The sequence below is a fragment of the Nyctibius grandis genome, chromosome 4, assembly GCF_013368605.1.
Source record: "Nyctibius grandis isolate bNycGra1 chromosome 4, bNycGra1.pri, whole genome shotgun sequence".
Taxonomy (NCBI): Eukaryota; Metazoa; Chordata; class Aves; order Nyctibiiformes; family Nyctibiidae; genus Nyctibius; species Nyctibius grandis.
Genome location: NC_090661.1, coordinates 6457685 through 6475088, shown reverse-complemented (window position 1 = coordinate 6475088; position 17404 = coordinate 6457685). Strand labels below are relative to the sequence as shown.

Sequence of the window (17404 nt, the reverse complement as noted above, 5' to 3'; positions counted from 1 at the left end):
GTTTTGATGCTCTTGTAAATGGTTGCAGTTCCTTCTAATTTTTAAAGTTATCTAAAGTAGTCTGAAGGATTTTAACAATGTGATTTCCATTCACTGTATTTGAGAATGATCTGCTGAACTAATTTAAAAGGTACTCTAATCAAGGCAGGCAAATCAAAATGATTTTTATTCTTGGCCAGTTTTCTAGTCTGGCTTCAGAAATTCGAACCACTTGAATAAAGCAAAAGTCTCCTTGACCTAATGACCTTTTAACCTTGTTTTGATTTCCACTCTTAACCCTTTAAAATGTTGTCGTCTTATTTGCCCTGCACTGATGGGTAAAGTTTAGATGATGGTGTTGGCAGTCTGTCTGTGGGTCCATGTGAGGGCCGGTGGGGAGCTGGAGGACAGCAAGCTGTCCTGCTCTCTCTGTCTGTAGGTTGCCTGTGACACAAGCATGTGGTTGTCCGAAGGGGAGCATCGATGACCTCCCAGCCAGTCACCCTCAGGGCAGAGCTCTGACCTTCTCCAACAAGGGTTAGGGAAGGTGCTCTCTGGCTGTTGGGATTTAGAAGACCGTATCATGGCCAGCAATACTGCAAGGAAAATATTCACTCCTGAAAGCACCAAGAGACAGCAGTGGTCAATTACCTTCCAGATGTGTGCTCATGCCAAGGTCTGTAGTGTTTCTGGTTTTTGTTCAAATATGATTTGAAACAGTCTCTCTTCTGTGACACTACTCTCGTGTGTGTGTGTGTATATATATATTTTTTTTTTTAATCAGTCAAGGACAAACTTTATTAAGGTTTTTATTTAATAGCTGGTGAAAATAGTTAGGGAAATAAAGTGATAAAAGGAAGATTTAGATCAATAAAACTTTTTTCTCAAAGACAACGCTAATCTGCTTTTTGAGAAATGAATCAACAGTGAGCGAGAGACAGCACGTGTGCAACTATAATTTTTCAGGAAAAGAAATAGTACAACTGAGAATTTGCTTGACTATTTGATTATATCCATACTGATTACAGCACTAAGAGATCTCGCTTAAACATCTCAAACCCCTCTTCCCCCTCAGCCAGAGTCTCTGAACATAGCTTTTAATTGACAAAGTATATTTTAAGAACATAAGGATTAATTAAAATCCATACTGGCAGTGAAAATGAGGTGGTTTTGCCATAAGGTTGTAATCAGGAAGTATCTGCAAGGGAAATGTCTAGAGTTATTTTTCCTCTTGCCTGCAGCTGAAGATGACCACCTGGCTGAAATGTCACATCTGCTTGCTTTTGTAGTCTCTGTTTCAGTGTGTAATTTAGATGGTCCCCTTCCTTCTGATTTCTGCATCAGCACCAAGCTGTATTATCCTTGGGGAGAGAGAGGGAGTGTCTATCTCTTTTTATTACTTTGGGTTTATGAATAAGACATATCTGGGAGTTCTGCCAAGGCCACCAAGGCTGAGGTGTTGGTTTGGGATGCAGTGTCTTTCTTCACCTGGCTGTGGAGCATTTGGTGGACGGAGGTTTTTGCCCTTCAGTGCTAAGTCTTTTAAAATAGTATATTCAAGGTAGCATGCGAACGTTGATGAGATGGTACAATTCATCTCCCTCTCATAAACATGAGTAGTCCCAGGATTTGTAGTGGCAGGCTGGAGGCAAAGGGCTTGTTTCGAGTAGAAAAGGTATGGATGAATCTTCATGAGAAAAGTTGTCCTGATGCCTCGTGTTAGCCGACATGTGGTAACTGAGGCTGTGGTTAAACATCCTCTTGTGAAACAAGCTGGTATGATTGGAGACGTTACCGCCCCGTATCTGTCCATTCAACCCTACCAGCAGAGACCAAGGAACAAGCCAAGAGCTCTCTTCAGCTGCTTTGTTATAAAGGCAGCCAGCGTAGACATCCTCTGTTGGTATTTCAAAAATAGCCGGCTGACGTTGGGTTGGAAGCCGATGAGCGCTCTTCATCCGTCTGCCAGCTCCGAATATTTGAACAGCTGGAGGAGGTAATTTCCTCAGTTACTTCAGCTTGAATTCCAAGAGGTAAAGTTCTAATGAAGAAAATGCAAGGTGTAGGTTTCACGTGTGGTAGCAAGTTAAGAGCCTAAGCTTCGACTTGACCAGCAAGCGTACATTAGAAACGTTTGCTGCCTTATGTGCGCTGGAGCTTTAGAAAGTGTGTCGGCATGTTGTAACTTGCACCTTCAAATTCTAGTCAAGACAAACCTTTAGGCAAAGACTCCCAAGTAGAATTAACCACAGTCAGCTAAGATATTTTTAAACATCACCTACTTGGTCTGCACTAGATGCTAAATGATGTTTAAAAAGCCAACCTGTGTTTAATTAATGTTTTCTTATCTATGCGAGTCCTGAATCAATTTGATTCTGGATGAGTTTTAATCCTGCTGATACAAGAATAATATTTCTGTAGCTTAGAAGGTTCTCACCGTGCTTAACAGCTGCATATTTTTCCTGTTTGTGTGGACAGATGCTAGTAGGTTGAGTAAATTCCTTTGTTTTTAGAAGATGAGGAAGTTTCTTTCCAGTTTGTTTCTACATGTTAATTTCAAAAGCTGGCGTGGTTCTGTGTAGGGATCCTGAGACTGGTTATTCTGCTGCAGGTACATTTAGAGGGAAACGAAACTTTTCCCTTATCTGTCGTCTTCGGGTTTCAGTGTTCAGCATTATTTTCACATGCACACAGAAGCTGGCTTAGCTAAATGGCCTGGAGGCTGAACTTTGCTGCGTTACACCAAGACCTGTCTTACGAGCCTGAATTTATTATGCTGCCTGGGCTGCCAGGTTGGGGCTGTCTGAGTGTATAAACCAGATAAGAAACTTCTGGAGGCCGAGCGCTCAGCAGCTCTCAGGCTGGGTCTCTCCGAGTAGAGTCCACCAAATGATGCTCGTACCGTGCAGTCCCCCTCCTCTTTTTGGTTTCAGGAGTTGGAGCATGAGACAAAAGACATGCGTGTGCAAGCAAGCAGGCAGCCAGTTCCAGGCTCAAGCTTCAAGAAGAGTTGCAAAAGCCTTAGATATTCAGATAGAAAAGCAGAAAAATCGAATCCTGTGTGTTGGAGGTAAATGTGTTCTCCCCATACTCTAAGAAAGTAATTGGCTGGTCTGAGTGCATCGTTCTGTCATCATAGTGTCTTGGTATGACACTATATGTTGCCATAAGAAGACATGGTTGAGGAATTAAATCATTCTTTTACCTCCTCTCCTCCCTTTCTCTTGGGTGCTTGTATTTTGGTATATTTCTTGTGAGTACTGGGAGTGCTGAGGTACTCTTGCCTAATTAGCATTGGTAGATTTTTCCTGGCATAGAAGAACCTGTACTCATATAAAGTTTTTTTCCTGCCCTTCTTACATAAAAGTAAAATTCCAGATGATTCTGATAAAATATTTGCTTTTTTTTTTTCAGCTGGGGGAAAGTTAACAGTTGACCTGAATCTAAAAATTATTCGCATTTCTCTAAGGTAGTTCATTGTGGAGGTGTCTATAAAACGTGGGTCTTGTATTTACCCAGTATGTATCTGAAGTGGTTAGAAAACTGGTAACAGAGCTTTAATTGCTAAATGTATGTAGATTTAAGCTGCTTCTACATTTTGCAGCATCACTTGCTAGATGTGTGGTCATTCAAAAGATCCCATGCCTGGAAAGCCAATAAATGCCAGGGCAAGAGACAGGCTGTGTGGACAGATAGAAGCAGCTTCAAGGACTTACTATCTCAACAGTCATTTTTCACTCTCTCATGTCTAACCATCAATATACTTCATTATCTTGAAAACCTTCTGAGCATTTGAATAGCACTGCCTGCTAAAAGCAGAGATCTGTTGCATCCCAGTTGATCAGAACTGAGCTTGGTTACTTTCATCTCTGTGCTTTACAGACTAGGTAAGTGGAGTGTATTTATAGCTAGGAAGGAGCATGTTGATGCTGGAAGAGCTCCTGCCAGTTCAGTGTAGCAGCCCACCTGCTGATCCACGCTGGCAGCAGAGAGCCCGTCTCCCTCACGTGCCGCTCTCTGCGCTGGCCTGTGATGAAGTTGGTGTCAAATCCACAGATCCCTCTCAGAGTGTCTGAGTCCTCTGAACTGGAGCTGTCGACTACAAATCCACAACTGCTTTCTCAGCAGCCGGCCCACTGCTGTGGATACCATTCCCATAGCACAGCTAAGTGCCCCCGATCTCTCAGCATCCACAGCGAAAAGGACAAGTTAGTATTAGACGTGGCTTTTTGAGGCGACAGGAAGACAAAATAAAATCCTGAAAACCACCCACCTCCCCTCTACTCCGCTACTGAAGTTTTTAAGTTTGGCCATCATGGTGAGGAACATGGACTGTTTGCCTCATGTAGCTCCTTCTCGAGTAAACACAATGGTGTCTGTAATGATTGCTATTGGTGCAGTAAGAAATTAGAGGGAAATAGAAACCCAGAGTGGCAGAACCTGGATCAGCATGTGCAGACTCACCCGAGTGCCTGGAGGTAGCTATCAAGGGAAAGGTCTACCTGGCCTATGGTAGAGCAAAGGAAAGTTATCACGACACAGTGCAAGATGTGCAAAGGCAATTAGGGAGAGGGCGGCGCATCTTATAAAATGTATTTTGCTTTCTGCTTTGGAGGTGAGAGGAATCAAAGTTGCTCACTGCAACAACTTGTCAGTACTGCTGCAGATTAGGTGTTACCGATTTTCAAGGCGACATGATATTGTTGCTTATTTTTAAGACATGTCTGTGTTAGAAAATTTGTGCAAACTTCTGTTTTTTGCTGGGGAATACTATTTGGGACTGCAAAGACAGCTTGCTTCAACAGCTCATATTGTATAATAATTGTTCTGGGTTATATGTGTTTCCTTCAGTGCACATGTGTTGTAGCCTGTGGGCTCTGCTTCAAGGAGGTCTTAGCCCAGTGCAGATACTGCTTGCAAATTGAACGATAGAGCATATTTTGCATGATGGGAATGCTTGCTTTCTTCAAAATCTGTCATAATTTATTTTCATGTTAACAAGAAAAAAAATATAAATATTCTTTGATAGTCCGTGAAAAGCACTATCATGGAGCCATATTTTGTCTTGCAGTTGGTGCTGGTGACTCTTGCTGGCGATTTAACAGTAGAACTCATGGACAGGCTTTAGACTTCTTTTAATCAGTCCAGTTTACTTAGACGTTTTAAATGTTTAGACCAGGAATGCATTTTGAAAACAAGCTATTACCTTGAAGTTCAGTATAACTTCGAGAAAACTGTAAGTGCTAGGAAGGGAAGGCTCGGGATGAGAAGCGCCTGCTCAGCTGGATGGAGTTGGTGCAGTTTCAGTGCTGGTTGTAGTTACAGGCTTTCCTTTTTCAGTCCTGATGTGTCTTGGCTTACATACTCACGATTTTATAAATAGCGGTTGAGGTTGTATAATACTGAAACCTACTGCAAGAAGAGGAGAAGGGGACAAACGCGTTCTCCATTAGCAGCAGCAGAATAAAGTACCCATTTAGTTATGTTAAATTGGCGTGGAAGAGTTGGGAGTAACTTGTAGGTTATTGATTGGCTTCACAGCAGTGCAGCAGGCTGCAGCTGACAAAAGTCCCGAAAGGGCTGTTTGCTTTGCTTATCTGTGATTAGCAAAGTTTAGTCCAGTGATAGGGCTTCCATTTACCAGCCCGTCCCCTTCTGTAGCTGCCCGGTGTGGGTAGGAGCCGGCTGCACAGGCGTGTGCCCTCGCCAGGCAGGGGATCTCTGCACGGGGGAAGCAGCCAGTCCCTGGTATTCTCCTGCAAATGGTTCTATCTCTTGTGTAAAGCTTCAAACCTTGAATAAATTGTAGCACATAACTGTGAATCATCTGTTAAGAAAACTGAATTCTGTTCCAAAGTGGCTGCTTTTCTGGAATAGGGGGAACATGAAGCTCTTAGGTTTGAGAAAATTTAATCCATGATACCCAGCAAATGTGTCTATAAGGCACTTTCAAAGGTTACTTCTCTTGCAGGAGGACATGGAAGTAAAATTCAAGTTTGTGTGGGAAGCACAAAGAACCCTGAAAAAGTTGATGTTACAGACAGGTGTGTAAGGATGGCAGAATAGTTCGATGTAAGACAGCAAAAAAGTAAAGAAATTGCGAAAGTGCAAGTGGGGAAGCAATGGAGTATTTTTCCAATGGGATGAAAATAGGCAGGTAAAAGTTGGAGAGCTAAAAGGAGATGTTGAGTGGGCAGACAGCCAGTGGTGGATGGTCTGAAGGCGACTGTGGAATGTTCAGCCTTGACTAGGTCTTGGGTCTTACCAGAAAGCAGCTAATGTAGAAATAAAAAATAAGGTATCAGGTGATTTATTATGACATGTCAGGTTTGCAGTCTGTGTCAGTATTTGAATTTTCAGTGAGGAAGTAAGATTACGGTTGATCAGTGGAAAAAGTAGCCAATGTATTGTTATCGGAGGCAAGACAGACAGGTAAGGTTAGGAGGATCCCAGAGTACCGCCAAAGGAAGACAAACCACAGCAAAACCATGTTGTGTATGTGCACAGTTTCTTCAGAAGGACAGAAGGAGACCTAATTCTTTGCTCAAGTAACTTGAGGTTCACCACCATCTGGGACGCAAGGCAAGCAGCAAGGTTTCCAAGAAGTTTGTATTGCATCCTGTCAAAATGAGAGTGATGGCTTTAATTGTTACGGACAAAAATGTATCCCTGGGACATCCTCCCTGATTTTGGAGTGACACCAGTGATAAACTTGGCTCAGTTAACATGCAGCCGGGTTGCCAGACTCATAATTGCAGAAGTTTTAATTTCCCAGAAGAGAGAAAACAGTCTTTACTGCTTTCAGAAGAGTTTCAGTGCAAGAAGCCATGCTTGCTGCGTGCTCTGGGAATGAGATACCATGGAAGATTATTCCCCAGCCAGATTGTATCCTGATTTCTGTAATAACAACAAAGTGTCCTTTACATCTGGAGATCATTTACTGTGTCACTTAAAATAATGATTAGAGGATATTGCTTACCTATGTATGACAGGATAGCAGAAGTATTTTGTCCTCCATATGTCCTACTTTATTATCCTGCTACACTGAAATTGATTTTGCCTATTTGAATTTGGTCAAATTTGCAGAAATTTTGTCCCATTGAAACACTCCATTTTTATTTTTAAAGTAAAAGTAGAGGATTACAATTTTCAATACCAACCAATTACAAGGAGATTGCCAACCTGGAAGAAAGATACTAATGTGGTCACACATTACAACTGTGATTCCACTGCAGAAGCCCCCAAGGTGTTTACTTGTCTGGGCTAATTCAGGATACCTGCGGTCCTGGGCAGAGTTTCCAAACAAGGGGAGTCACAGTTGAGTTAGTAGGAAAACTCTTGGTCAGTGTGATAGACATTTACACCCCACTTCAGATGATGCCTGCTGCTGTGTCTGTGTACCCTGAGAAGTAAAAGACAACAAATTAAGTTTTAGTGGCCTCTAGCATAGCAGGGCACTTTACAGTCGTCTATTAAATTAAGTCTTTACTGTCTTTGTGGATGAATGTGTTTTACAGTCCTCTGCCTTTTGGAAAAAGAGCTCTAACTAATGGTGATGTGCCTTGACTCAGTAACCATAGATGGGCTTTCAGACCCGGTCTGAGACTCTTTCCACTCAAAATGAAGGGAAGGTGGGTACTCAGCTCTTGATAGCATAAATGTAGGGCTGCCTTTGGGTAGCTTCGTAGCAGTGTGGAGTTGTCGCACCATGGGCTGGTCCAAAGCAGGTTAATGAATCTTGTTGCAAGGAGGTGAAGCTTCTTTCCTTTCTCATGAGCTGGAGTTTGGGGCTTGGTAAAACTGTGACTTTCCTTAGCCTATTTAGTGTGTGTGTATGAGAGCCAGAAAGAGAGAAACAGAGGTGCTTTTTAAATATTCAATTGTTTTAAACATTATATTTGAAAAGAGAGTTGGGGCTCTTCAGCTTGGAGAAGAGAAGGCTCTGGGGAGACCTTACAGCAGCCTTCCAGTACCTGAGGGGGGCCTACAGGAAAACTGGAGAGGGACTTTTTACAAGGGCATGTAGTGATAGGACGAGGGGGACGGTTTTAAACTGAAAGAGGGTGGATTTAGATTAGATATTAGGAAGAAATTCTTTACTGTGAGGGTGGTGAGACACTGGAACAGGTTGCCAGAGAAGCTGTGGCTGCCCCCTCCCTGGCAGTGTTCAAGGCCAGGTTGGATGCGGCTTTGAGCAACCTGGTCTAGAGGAAAGGTGTCCCTGCCTGTGGCAGGGGAGTTAAACTAGATGATCTTTAAGGTCCCTTCCAAACCAAACCATTCTATGATTAGAATCTGAATGTGACTATTCTTGAGACCTGCTGAAAGAAGGTAACGTGGAAAACCTGGCTGGACAATTTCAGTGATGTCTTAATTTATATGCTGTATTTACGCTATATTATATGCTATTAATTTTTCGTTTCTTTCTTTAAAATGAACCTGGTTATGTAAAGAGAAATCTTTCCACCCTCTCCCAGATGCTGCGTGCCGCAGCAGAGGGAAGCGTGTTGAGAGCGGCGTTCGATATGTTGGTCTTTGCCTGCTGGAGAGCTGCAGTTGAAACCTCCTAAGGAGCAGCCAGGCTCCCCAAGGCTAGAACGGGAATGATAAATGTATATTTGGCAAACTGATTAGTAAAGCCTTTGCACACTTGGCTAGTTGTATCCTGTTTCCTGGAAGGCTGCCAGATGGAGGAGAAACGGAAATGTAATGGATTGCAGGTTGGAGGTTTTTTTTCTGTTGGTTTGTTGCAAAAAAGGCTGAATAATCAGGAGTTGCCTTGAGGCAGGCGAAGCCTTGCCATGGGGAGTCACGCAAGCCTTGCTCTGGCTCAGCTGTGTTCTGTTTCCAGTGCTCTGTAGGTTGTGTTAGTGATGCTCAGTGAGACTGGGGCAGGCTATTCAACTGGATTTAGTTTAGCTTTTTTTAAAACAAATCCTAATCCCCGGCCTCTTCAGGGGAGAGGGAGAAGTTAGGGCAGATGCCTGCCGAGGCGCACAGCAGCCCCTTTAGCGGGGAGCCTCGGCAGAGCTGCAGCCAGAGCTGCCTGATGGACATTTACCAGGGCTGCCGCTTCTTGAAGCGTGTGGTAGGTAATCAGCGTCAGCTAGCAGTGTTTGAGTGCTAAAATAATGCGGTGCTATAGCCTCAGTTAAATTTCGCTTGATTTGAGGATTTCTATTTTGATGTTTTGAACACTTTTAAAAATGAACATGTGTTTTGCAGATCACTGGCTCTCTGGTGTAGAGACCCAGCATGTTTCATCAATATTTTTTTCTGTTTACAATGAACTTCTTAGGAAATTGTTAAAAAGAAAGCCATGAAATATTGCAAACTCCCCTCCATGTCCCCCCAGATAAAGTTAATACAGTTGATTTGGGCAGCTACTGACAACAAAATTAATTTTAGGGGAGTGTTTAGTTGCCATCTGGAATTTTTCGTTCATGTTAAAAATTCAAAGCGTTCGAAAAATCACATCACAGCTCCGAAATCCTGAGGTTGTTTGCGGGCAGGAGATTTCAAGAACAAGTATACATTGATTCTTTTTATTTTTCTTCTGGTTTCAGAGCTGTTTGGTTATACACAAGTCACACAGGCAAACTTTTCTCAGCAGTCAGGAGATGTCTTCTTTTCTTTTAAGGCAGAAGCAGCTGAGATTTAAGGATGTTTGTAATGAAGTCAGAGCCATAGCTGTGGCGATTGGGGTGTGCGTGAGAATACAAGGACTAAATACCAAGGTCTACTTTATCAAACGATAGTAACACAGTTTTCTAAAATCGAGTAGTATCTGCTGCTTCTGTCACCTTCCTGTTCATGATGGTTTATAAATAAAACCATCTACCTTTGACAAATGGATTTGATAAACATCACTAGCATCCCCTCTATCAGGCAGCATTTTATTGTCATTAGTTCTGTTGCAAGCAGATTTATGTAGGCATCAGCTGCTTTGGGTAATCTCTTTTATGTACATAGAAATAGAGACTAAGATAAAAACGTAATAGCGTTGCTGTGTTCTGGCAAGCTGATGCTTTAGATGATGCTCTTGTTATTTCCTGCATTTGCCTCTTTGAAATAATATTTTCCCCTTAGTGTGGCTGGCTTGGTTCACAGTGCCCTGTAACAGCAGAGGTGGGTTTTGATATTCTGTAACCTTTCTTAAAGCACATTGAGTGTTTTTTAATTATTAACACTTACTGCATTGTACATAGTATTTCCACCGGATGATTTCATTGTACAACGTTCTCCAGCATGGCTTTTGCTTAGCTTGGGTATGAAACCAAGTCTGAATGCATATACTTTGGCTGAAATGATGGTATCTTTTGGCTGCTATGGATTACCAGGTGTTCTGCATTAGTGTCTTTTACCCTTAATAAAATACCTCGTGTCACAACTATTAGCAGCTCAACAAAGGTTGGACCACACAGGGTCTGCTGGTCAGGATAGAGGTAAAAAGGTTGAAGGAAAAAAGGAGTGGGGGAAGGGGGAACGAGCTATTTGAAAGCAGCTGTTTTGGCTGCTGTTTCTGCTTTCCTGCTTTGTGTTCTTTTGTATTTATGACTTTTAATATCACAGTGGTTTTCACAATTTACTTGGTGTTAGTGTCTAGGAGTCCAAGTTTGAAACAGGCCACATCTTGAGAGAGAATGAGTACGGCTGAGAATCCTATTCCCTTTCTCCCTCCCCAAAACAGTTTTCTTTCCTGAAAAGTTTGTCCAAGTAGCTGACCAAAAAGATGAAATATTACCAAGATTATGTCTTGGTAATGTCAGCAGGCGTCCTGTCAACTGTCAGCACTGTGAGCGTACCGCCTGCTTGCGACCATCATCTTCACGTTTGGGATTCTCATAGGAACTTCTCCCTGCCTCATGCTAGTATCTAGCTATTTTTACTTAACTGCATAGTTTCTTTAGAAACTGCTGTATAGATTAAAAACACATGGGTACCAGAGCATGTGTCAGCAGAGCAACGCTGAAAGCCAGAGGATCATGTTAATAGTTGGTAAATGCACTTTTCAAACCTGATACCATAAGAAGATTCTGTGTCATTCTGGGGTGTGTTTTTTCTAGCACATTAGCAGAAGTATATCCACGAGGCTGAGTAATGCATTCTTGTTGTTAAAAATGTGCAATGACTAAAATAACTGTTGTAAACTTGGAAGATCATGAATATGGCATAATCAAATGCAGAATGCATAATTGCTTGCAAGATTTGATTATCGGTGATTTTCCTTGTTAGACCGTTCTAGAAGTACTGTATTTTGTGACTGAAATTATTATTGCAATTTTTTTCCAGGCGACTGGCTGGCAATGACCTTTCTTTTATCCATCCAAAGGCCTTGTCTGGGTTGAAAGAACTCAAAGTTCTGTAAGTAATCGGGTTTTAGAGCTTCATAGCTAGCTGTATGCTTTCATAGTGCACAGCCAGCCTGTTTACTGGTAGGCTGGAGGAAATTTTTTTGAGCCCCTGCCTCAAAATTATAGCTCTCCTACTTTTTTTTTTTTTTTTACAAAGCCTGCTGTAAGTGGTGATGATGAGCAGTGGTGAACTTGACTAAACTGTAATTACTGCATTTAATCAGAATGCTTACTTGCTTCTGAAGTATATTTTGTAGCAGAAGAATCCTAAGAAGGAAAAATCCTGAGAAGGACATGTAAAGCTTTTTGTTGTTCTCTGTCCCCTCAGCTTACTCCATCAGGTGCCCCGACATTATCAGGTAGTACTAGTACTTACAGAGGTTTAAAACTCTGACCTTTGAATCATCCCCTACCAGCGATAGAAAAAATTCTGTAGTTTGCTTCTTTAGGTGAAAACGACTTACTATTATTAAAAAAAGTTTTAATAAAAAAAATTAGAATTATGTGTCCTGTTTCCCATATCCTGTTTTTCTTTGATAAGAATATTTGTTTCAACTGTTTTTTCATAGCTAAGGATAAAAAGAGCTCTCTGTTGTTTGGGGTTTTAAAAACCTGTATCCAGAAATTGTAGCATTTATGTAGGTGTAAAAATTTCCAATTGCTAGTAGGGTAATAGATAGTTAAACAGATATTTGAAAAAATAGTGGAAAAGGACCCCTGAGGTTGTAAAGAAAGAAGCATAAACAGCATAAGCAGGGTACAGATTAGGAAACTGCCCATCTGCAATACCATTTAATATGATGTTTTGTAAATTGAATGCAGAGTGTCAAGGCTCTTGAAGGTATCTCCATCAGGATACTCAACACTGGAGGTGCATGAAATTCTGCCAGTCCTTGAAAAAATGGGGACCTGAATATTAATTAACAGTTAACTTACGTGTCCACTTGCATTTTATCCCAGTATGCACCAAAATCTAATAAGATTTTGTAATGTGTGAGATCTCAGTTACTTACATTCTCTTTATAGAACTCCTCATGCAATATGTTGTTCCGTAAGAGAAGTTTTTGAAAAAAACTCAGTATAAAATAACTCAGCTTGGCTCTAGTTTAATTTTGTGTCTTTTTAATGTTGTGCCCAGAGGTGCTTTGTTGTGAACACACTTTGTAAATTAGATTGTTAGTGCATTGTGTATTGATGCGGCTTTAAGAAAAATTAGAGGTTTGTGTATTTTGTAGCATGTATAGGATGATTTCACAAGAAAATAATAAAATATCATTCATTGTAGCAAATTTGTACTAGTGTTAAGTTGCTTAACCTCTTCAGTGAGTTCTCGGGAGAATTTCAGCATATTATGTCCGAGGCTTGTTCTCTGCAAATTAATGCAGTTAATTAATGAATTAAAATAAAACTGAAACAGACCATTTTCTTGTTTCATTGTTGCCTTTGGGTACCTGGTCTTGATAATTCTACATGCTTTTATGTACACTAGAAATCTGTGAAACCATAACAGGACCATGGGCTCTTCTGTCACCTCTACTGTTAGTAAAGATTATTGTCAAATTCTGCTTTACTAACACAGTGGATTTTTACAGAACCCTACAGAACAATCAGCTGAAGACTGTACCTAATGAGGCCATCAGAGGATTAAGCGGTTTACAGTCCTTGTAAGTTTTCTTACTTTGCTTTTGTTCTTGTATTGTTCTCCAAGTTCTACTTTCAGTCACTTTGTACACGTTTGCTTCAGTGTATAGAGTTTTGAATTATAATCATGTAAGTATAATAACGTACCTGGATTTTCTGATATTGCAGTTTCAGCTGGAGAAAAGTTTCCCAACTTAAGTTCATAAGGAATTTTGTCATCTTTGGTGGGGTGACCCAAATCCAAACTCTTTCAAAACCCAAACGCAAGTACAAGATTGCTGTATAAATGCAGTGGCGGTGGAGCTAAACATTTATCATCCTTCTTGCATGTCCTGAGGTGTTTAAGCAATTTTAAAATGTTGTGCAAAAATGAATCATGCCCAAGTCTTTTGTATCTGGAGGAGGAAGAGGGGTTTCTGGGAAGGAGTATTGCTTGAGACACACATAGTATTGGTTTTACTGGAAGGTGTTGAAATCACACAGACAGTTATGAACACCTCAGCCATTATTGCTAGCTGCTCATAAAATACTTCATATGTGCTTGTACTATCTCATGGCTTATTATGTTTTATAAAGCATCTTAATCAGACCTTAATAGTTAGTTACAGCTCTCTAGGTGGTAGATGCTTATCACTGTGATGAGGAGGTGGAGGGGGGAAGGGCTTCAAAATTTTTCCTCCTTTCTGCTACCTACAGAGAGAGGGCAGATTATCTATTCCCTCTGTGCCAAAATTTAGGTTTCTGGAAGAAACAGATCCCGCTTGTTTCAGTGTTGCATCAGATTATGGAATAGTTTTGCAAAAAAAAAAAATTAGTTTTGCAAAATAGCTTTGCCAAACTATTGCACAACTTTTGCAAAGGTGCTTTCTGCATTCCCTGAAGCTGGATCATGGCTACTACGTTCTCATAGTTGCTCGGGCATTCCTGCCTTTTCCATCTGAAGAAAGCACAGCGAGCAGCACGGATCTCCTGCACGCGACGGCGAGCGTGGGAAGCTTTGATGCCACGAGCTGGCACGGACTTCTCTAGGTTTTTGGATCCAAGAGTAGGAGAGATGCAGGTTTCCATTTGCAGCCATTTTTCAAATTTAATGTCCACGTGTCCCTCTTGCTTTAGAGTGTGCATAGAAGAGAGAATACCTTGGTTCGAGGGCCCCAGTCTGCTTTGTGCAAATACTATGAGTTGTAATAAAAATCCTTCAAATTACATGATGTGAATAACCCTTTAGCAATTATTTAAAAAAAAAACAAAACAAAACTCCTTCCTGGCTTCTAGCATTTCTGTGATGCCAAAAAAAAAGAAACTACTTTAGTAAATACTTTTGTTGTCTACAAATCATCCATTTCATTTTCAATGAACATGTTTTTTTTTCTCTACTTATTTACAGTAATGTTTATTCTCTAAAGTTGAAAATATTAAATCTCCAGTTGCTGGTTTGATGATAATTTTATGTGCAGAAGGGAAGGGACAAAATTAAGGGAAAAATAATGAATGTATAAATTAAGCGGCATCTCTCTTTTTTTTTTTAAATTCATATATTTTTAATATGATTGGAAAGAAGATGATGTTAGCCATTTAAAAAAAGCAACATTTTAGTTATTGAAAAAAATCGTGGAATGATTATGTAATATTGTATAATGTAACCAGTATAATAGCTTGACATAGCATCATTGTAATTAAAATACAATAGTAACAGTTTAAAGTGTGGTGAGGTTTCCCTTTCTGGGAGCTTCTTTTTCATATTTAAATGATAAACTGTATCAATTTGAGGAAGGTGAAAAAGGAAGAAATTGGGTTAATAAGTAGCAAGCTACTTATTACTTCTTTTTCTGAGGAAAACGAAATTGAGATTTCAGAATAGCTGTTAGAAATATGGTGGGCAAATGCAGTCTGGGAGTCATCGCTGTCAGAAGCTCAGGAAGATTAATTTTTTTTCTTCCACAGATGTGGATCTCTCTGTTCCTGAGAAGGGTATCTGTCTGCATTGCAAGATCACCATCATTTGTTAGAATTGACAGCAATTTGACAATAAACTGTTTTTTTGAGACAAGCATAGTGAGAAATGTAAAGCATTTTTTCCTATGCAGTTTGTTTACTGCACCGGAATGCATTTCTGTCATTTCAGAGAATTTCAGGAAAACTTTTTGTTTATTGCATCACTCACAAAATTACAGTGTGATTTTGCATATCCCCTACTAACATAGGGAGCACCTTCTGGCAAAGGAATGTAGGACTGGTCCTCTGAATTTTGTGTGTGAGCATGGAATCATAAGGGTCAGCATGCTGCTTTATTAATTTTGAAAAAGAGGGGGGGGGAAGGGATTTTTTTTTTTTTAAGGAATTTGTGTCAAAAATTCATTTAAAGCTCCTGAGCTTCTGTGACCTTCTTGTAAAATAACTCTTTGCAGAATATATGTTAAAAAACCTGCTTCTACCTTTTTAGTATATAATCTCCATCCAAAACCTGCAAGTTCAAACATCACGTAACTGACTCTCTTTTGGCAGTTTCCCAGTTTGCTCTGAAGCAGGCTTTAGGGGGATTTTTTTCTTGGTGAAGACACAAATTACTTGCTCATAAAACTTTATAGTATATTGATAATCATTTGGTTTGCAGCTCCTGGAGAACTATCTCAATTTCTCTCTTAATGCGCTCCAATTTCTAGCTGCGTAGGAAGATGGTTGCCACACTGTATGTATTAACAAGCCCAGTAAACATACCTGGGTGGAAATAAAGAAGATGGTTACAGGAGCTTCAGGATCTCTAATGTTTATATTATAGCTGGCAAGTAGCCAGCCTGGTTCAGAATGCTAAACGACAGCTCTTTATTTTCTGTTTACATTGGATATATTCCCAGCTCTGGCCTCTGAAAGAGAGTTAGAATAAAGTCCTTATTTATGGAGATGAAATTTAGCAAAATGAAAGGGTTTTAGTGAGTGGAAGCTCGCTGTCTAGCACCCCAGAAAGGTTTATCTGGCAGGATGTATTCTCACATTGCAAGACGCCGTGATATCTGGGACCGTGGGACTGCACTACCGAGACAGGAGGCACTAGTTGCCCAGCTTGTGCCCGCGGCTTTTGGTAGCAGAAAAACCTGACAAATAAGGAGCTTCACAAATGTAAACAATAGTCTTGATGCATTTCAATTACTGCAAAGCATCAACAGTCTATTTTTGTTATCGCAAGGTAATGAAGCGGCGTACTTTGTACTTTAGATCTGGAAATGGTGTTGGTGAGGTTTATTGGCGATCCCAGGGTCGTCCGGAGAGCCGGAGGTAGTAAAGCGGTGTGTGGCTCCAGCAGCGTGTGCAGGGCCTGGGAGGACCGGGGAGCCATTTCAGAGGGTCACTTCGTTAAGTGCCTTAGCGTGTTTGACTGCGATGGCTTATTTTGGTAACATTTCTTCTGAGCTTTGACTCAGAATGTGGGGATTTGTAAAATGGTTCTGTACAGCAGCTTCAAGGGTTGCTCTAATTCACCCCAGAAACCCAGCTACATGTGAATTTTAAGTCATAGCACAGAATATTCTAGTACAGTCCTCAGTGTGCAACGAATACTGGAACTACGTTATTTAAACAGACTTTCAGATGCTTTGGCGAGGAGAACTGTGTTCCGTTTAAACTCAAAAAACCCTAACTGCCGCTAATTTTAGCGGGCGTTTGCCATCACATCCAGGAGTCATTTCTGAAAGCCTGTCAATAGCTGCTAACATATCGGAGATGATTTATTATAATGGTAGCTCAGGAATCGCCGAGTTACTCTCCCTGCACGTGTGTGCACATGCCCCCGTGCAGGGAATATTAGAGCGTTCTGCAGCAATAGTTCAAAGCACTGCAGCTACGCTGTTGTGCCAGATTCCCAAATTGTGGGTGTTGGGATCATGCCAGCGTGGTACTCAACTGTGATAGCTCCTGCCTGTCTCTTTGTGTGGGTGTTCACCTGCGCTGCAGGGTGTGTGTCTTCGCGCGTGGTCAGCAGTGATTTTCTGCGGTCCCTGGTAGCAGTTCTGGCTCCCTAAGCCTGGTCTGCAGCATCAGAACCAGTTTTGCAGTCTGCCTTCCTATCTCAGGAGGCTGGAGCGGGCTTGAGGTGTGAACGTGCTGAACCGGAATGTGATTCTGTTTTCTGGGAGAGGGAATCAGCTTGGCCCAGGCAGGAAAGATTGGGGTCCTAGTGTGGGACTGAGAAATGGGAGCAGGAGCTTTCTTTGCAGGGTAAAAATGTATGAAAAAAGGATGGGGACAGAGGATTGAGGCGTGTTTCAGTCAGTCAGGACACATTTTAAGTCTGCTATATATATATTTATAGCACATATCTGCTATAGCCTTGCATTTCTAGCTTTTTCTTATTTTAGGAGGGATTGCTTATACAGATCAAGTTACATCTGTACTTATTAAAAAAAGAAAGCAAAACTCAAATCAAATCTAGAAAC

General features: G+C 41.0%; 1 protein-coding gene across 1 annotated transcript in view; it reads left to right on the top strand.

The window, feature by feature from the left end:
- Positions 1 to 17404, top strand: part of LGR4 (leucine rich repeat containing G protein-coupled receptor 4) — an 81115-nt gene that overhangs the window by 39666 nt on the left and 24045 nt on the right. Inside the window, exons 3-4 of the mRNA XM_068397949.1 lie at positions 11272 to 11343; positions 12926 to 12997. Of these exons, the coding sequence (XP_068254050.1) occupies positions 11272 to 11343; positions 12926 to 12997 (144 nt within the window). The remainder of the gene's footprint in view (positions 1 to 11271; positions 11344 to 12925; positions 12998 to 17404) is intronic.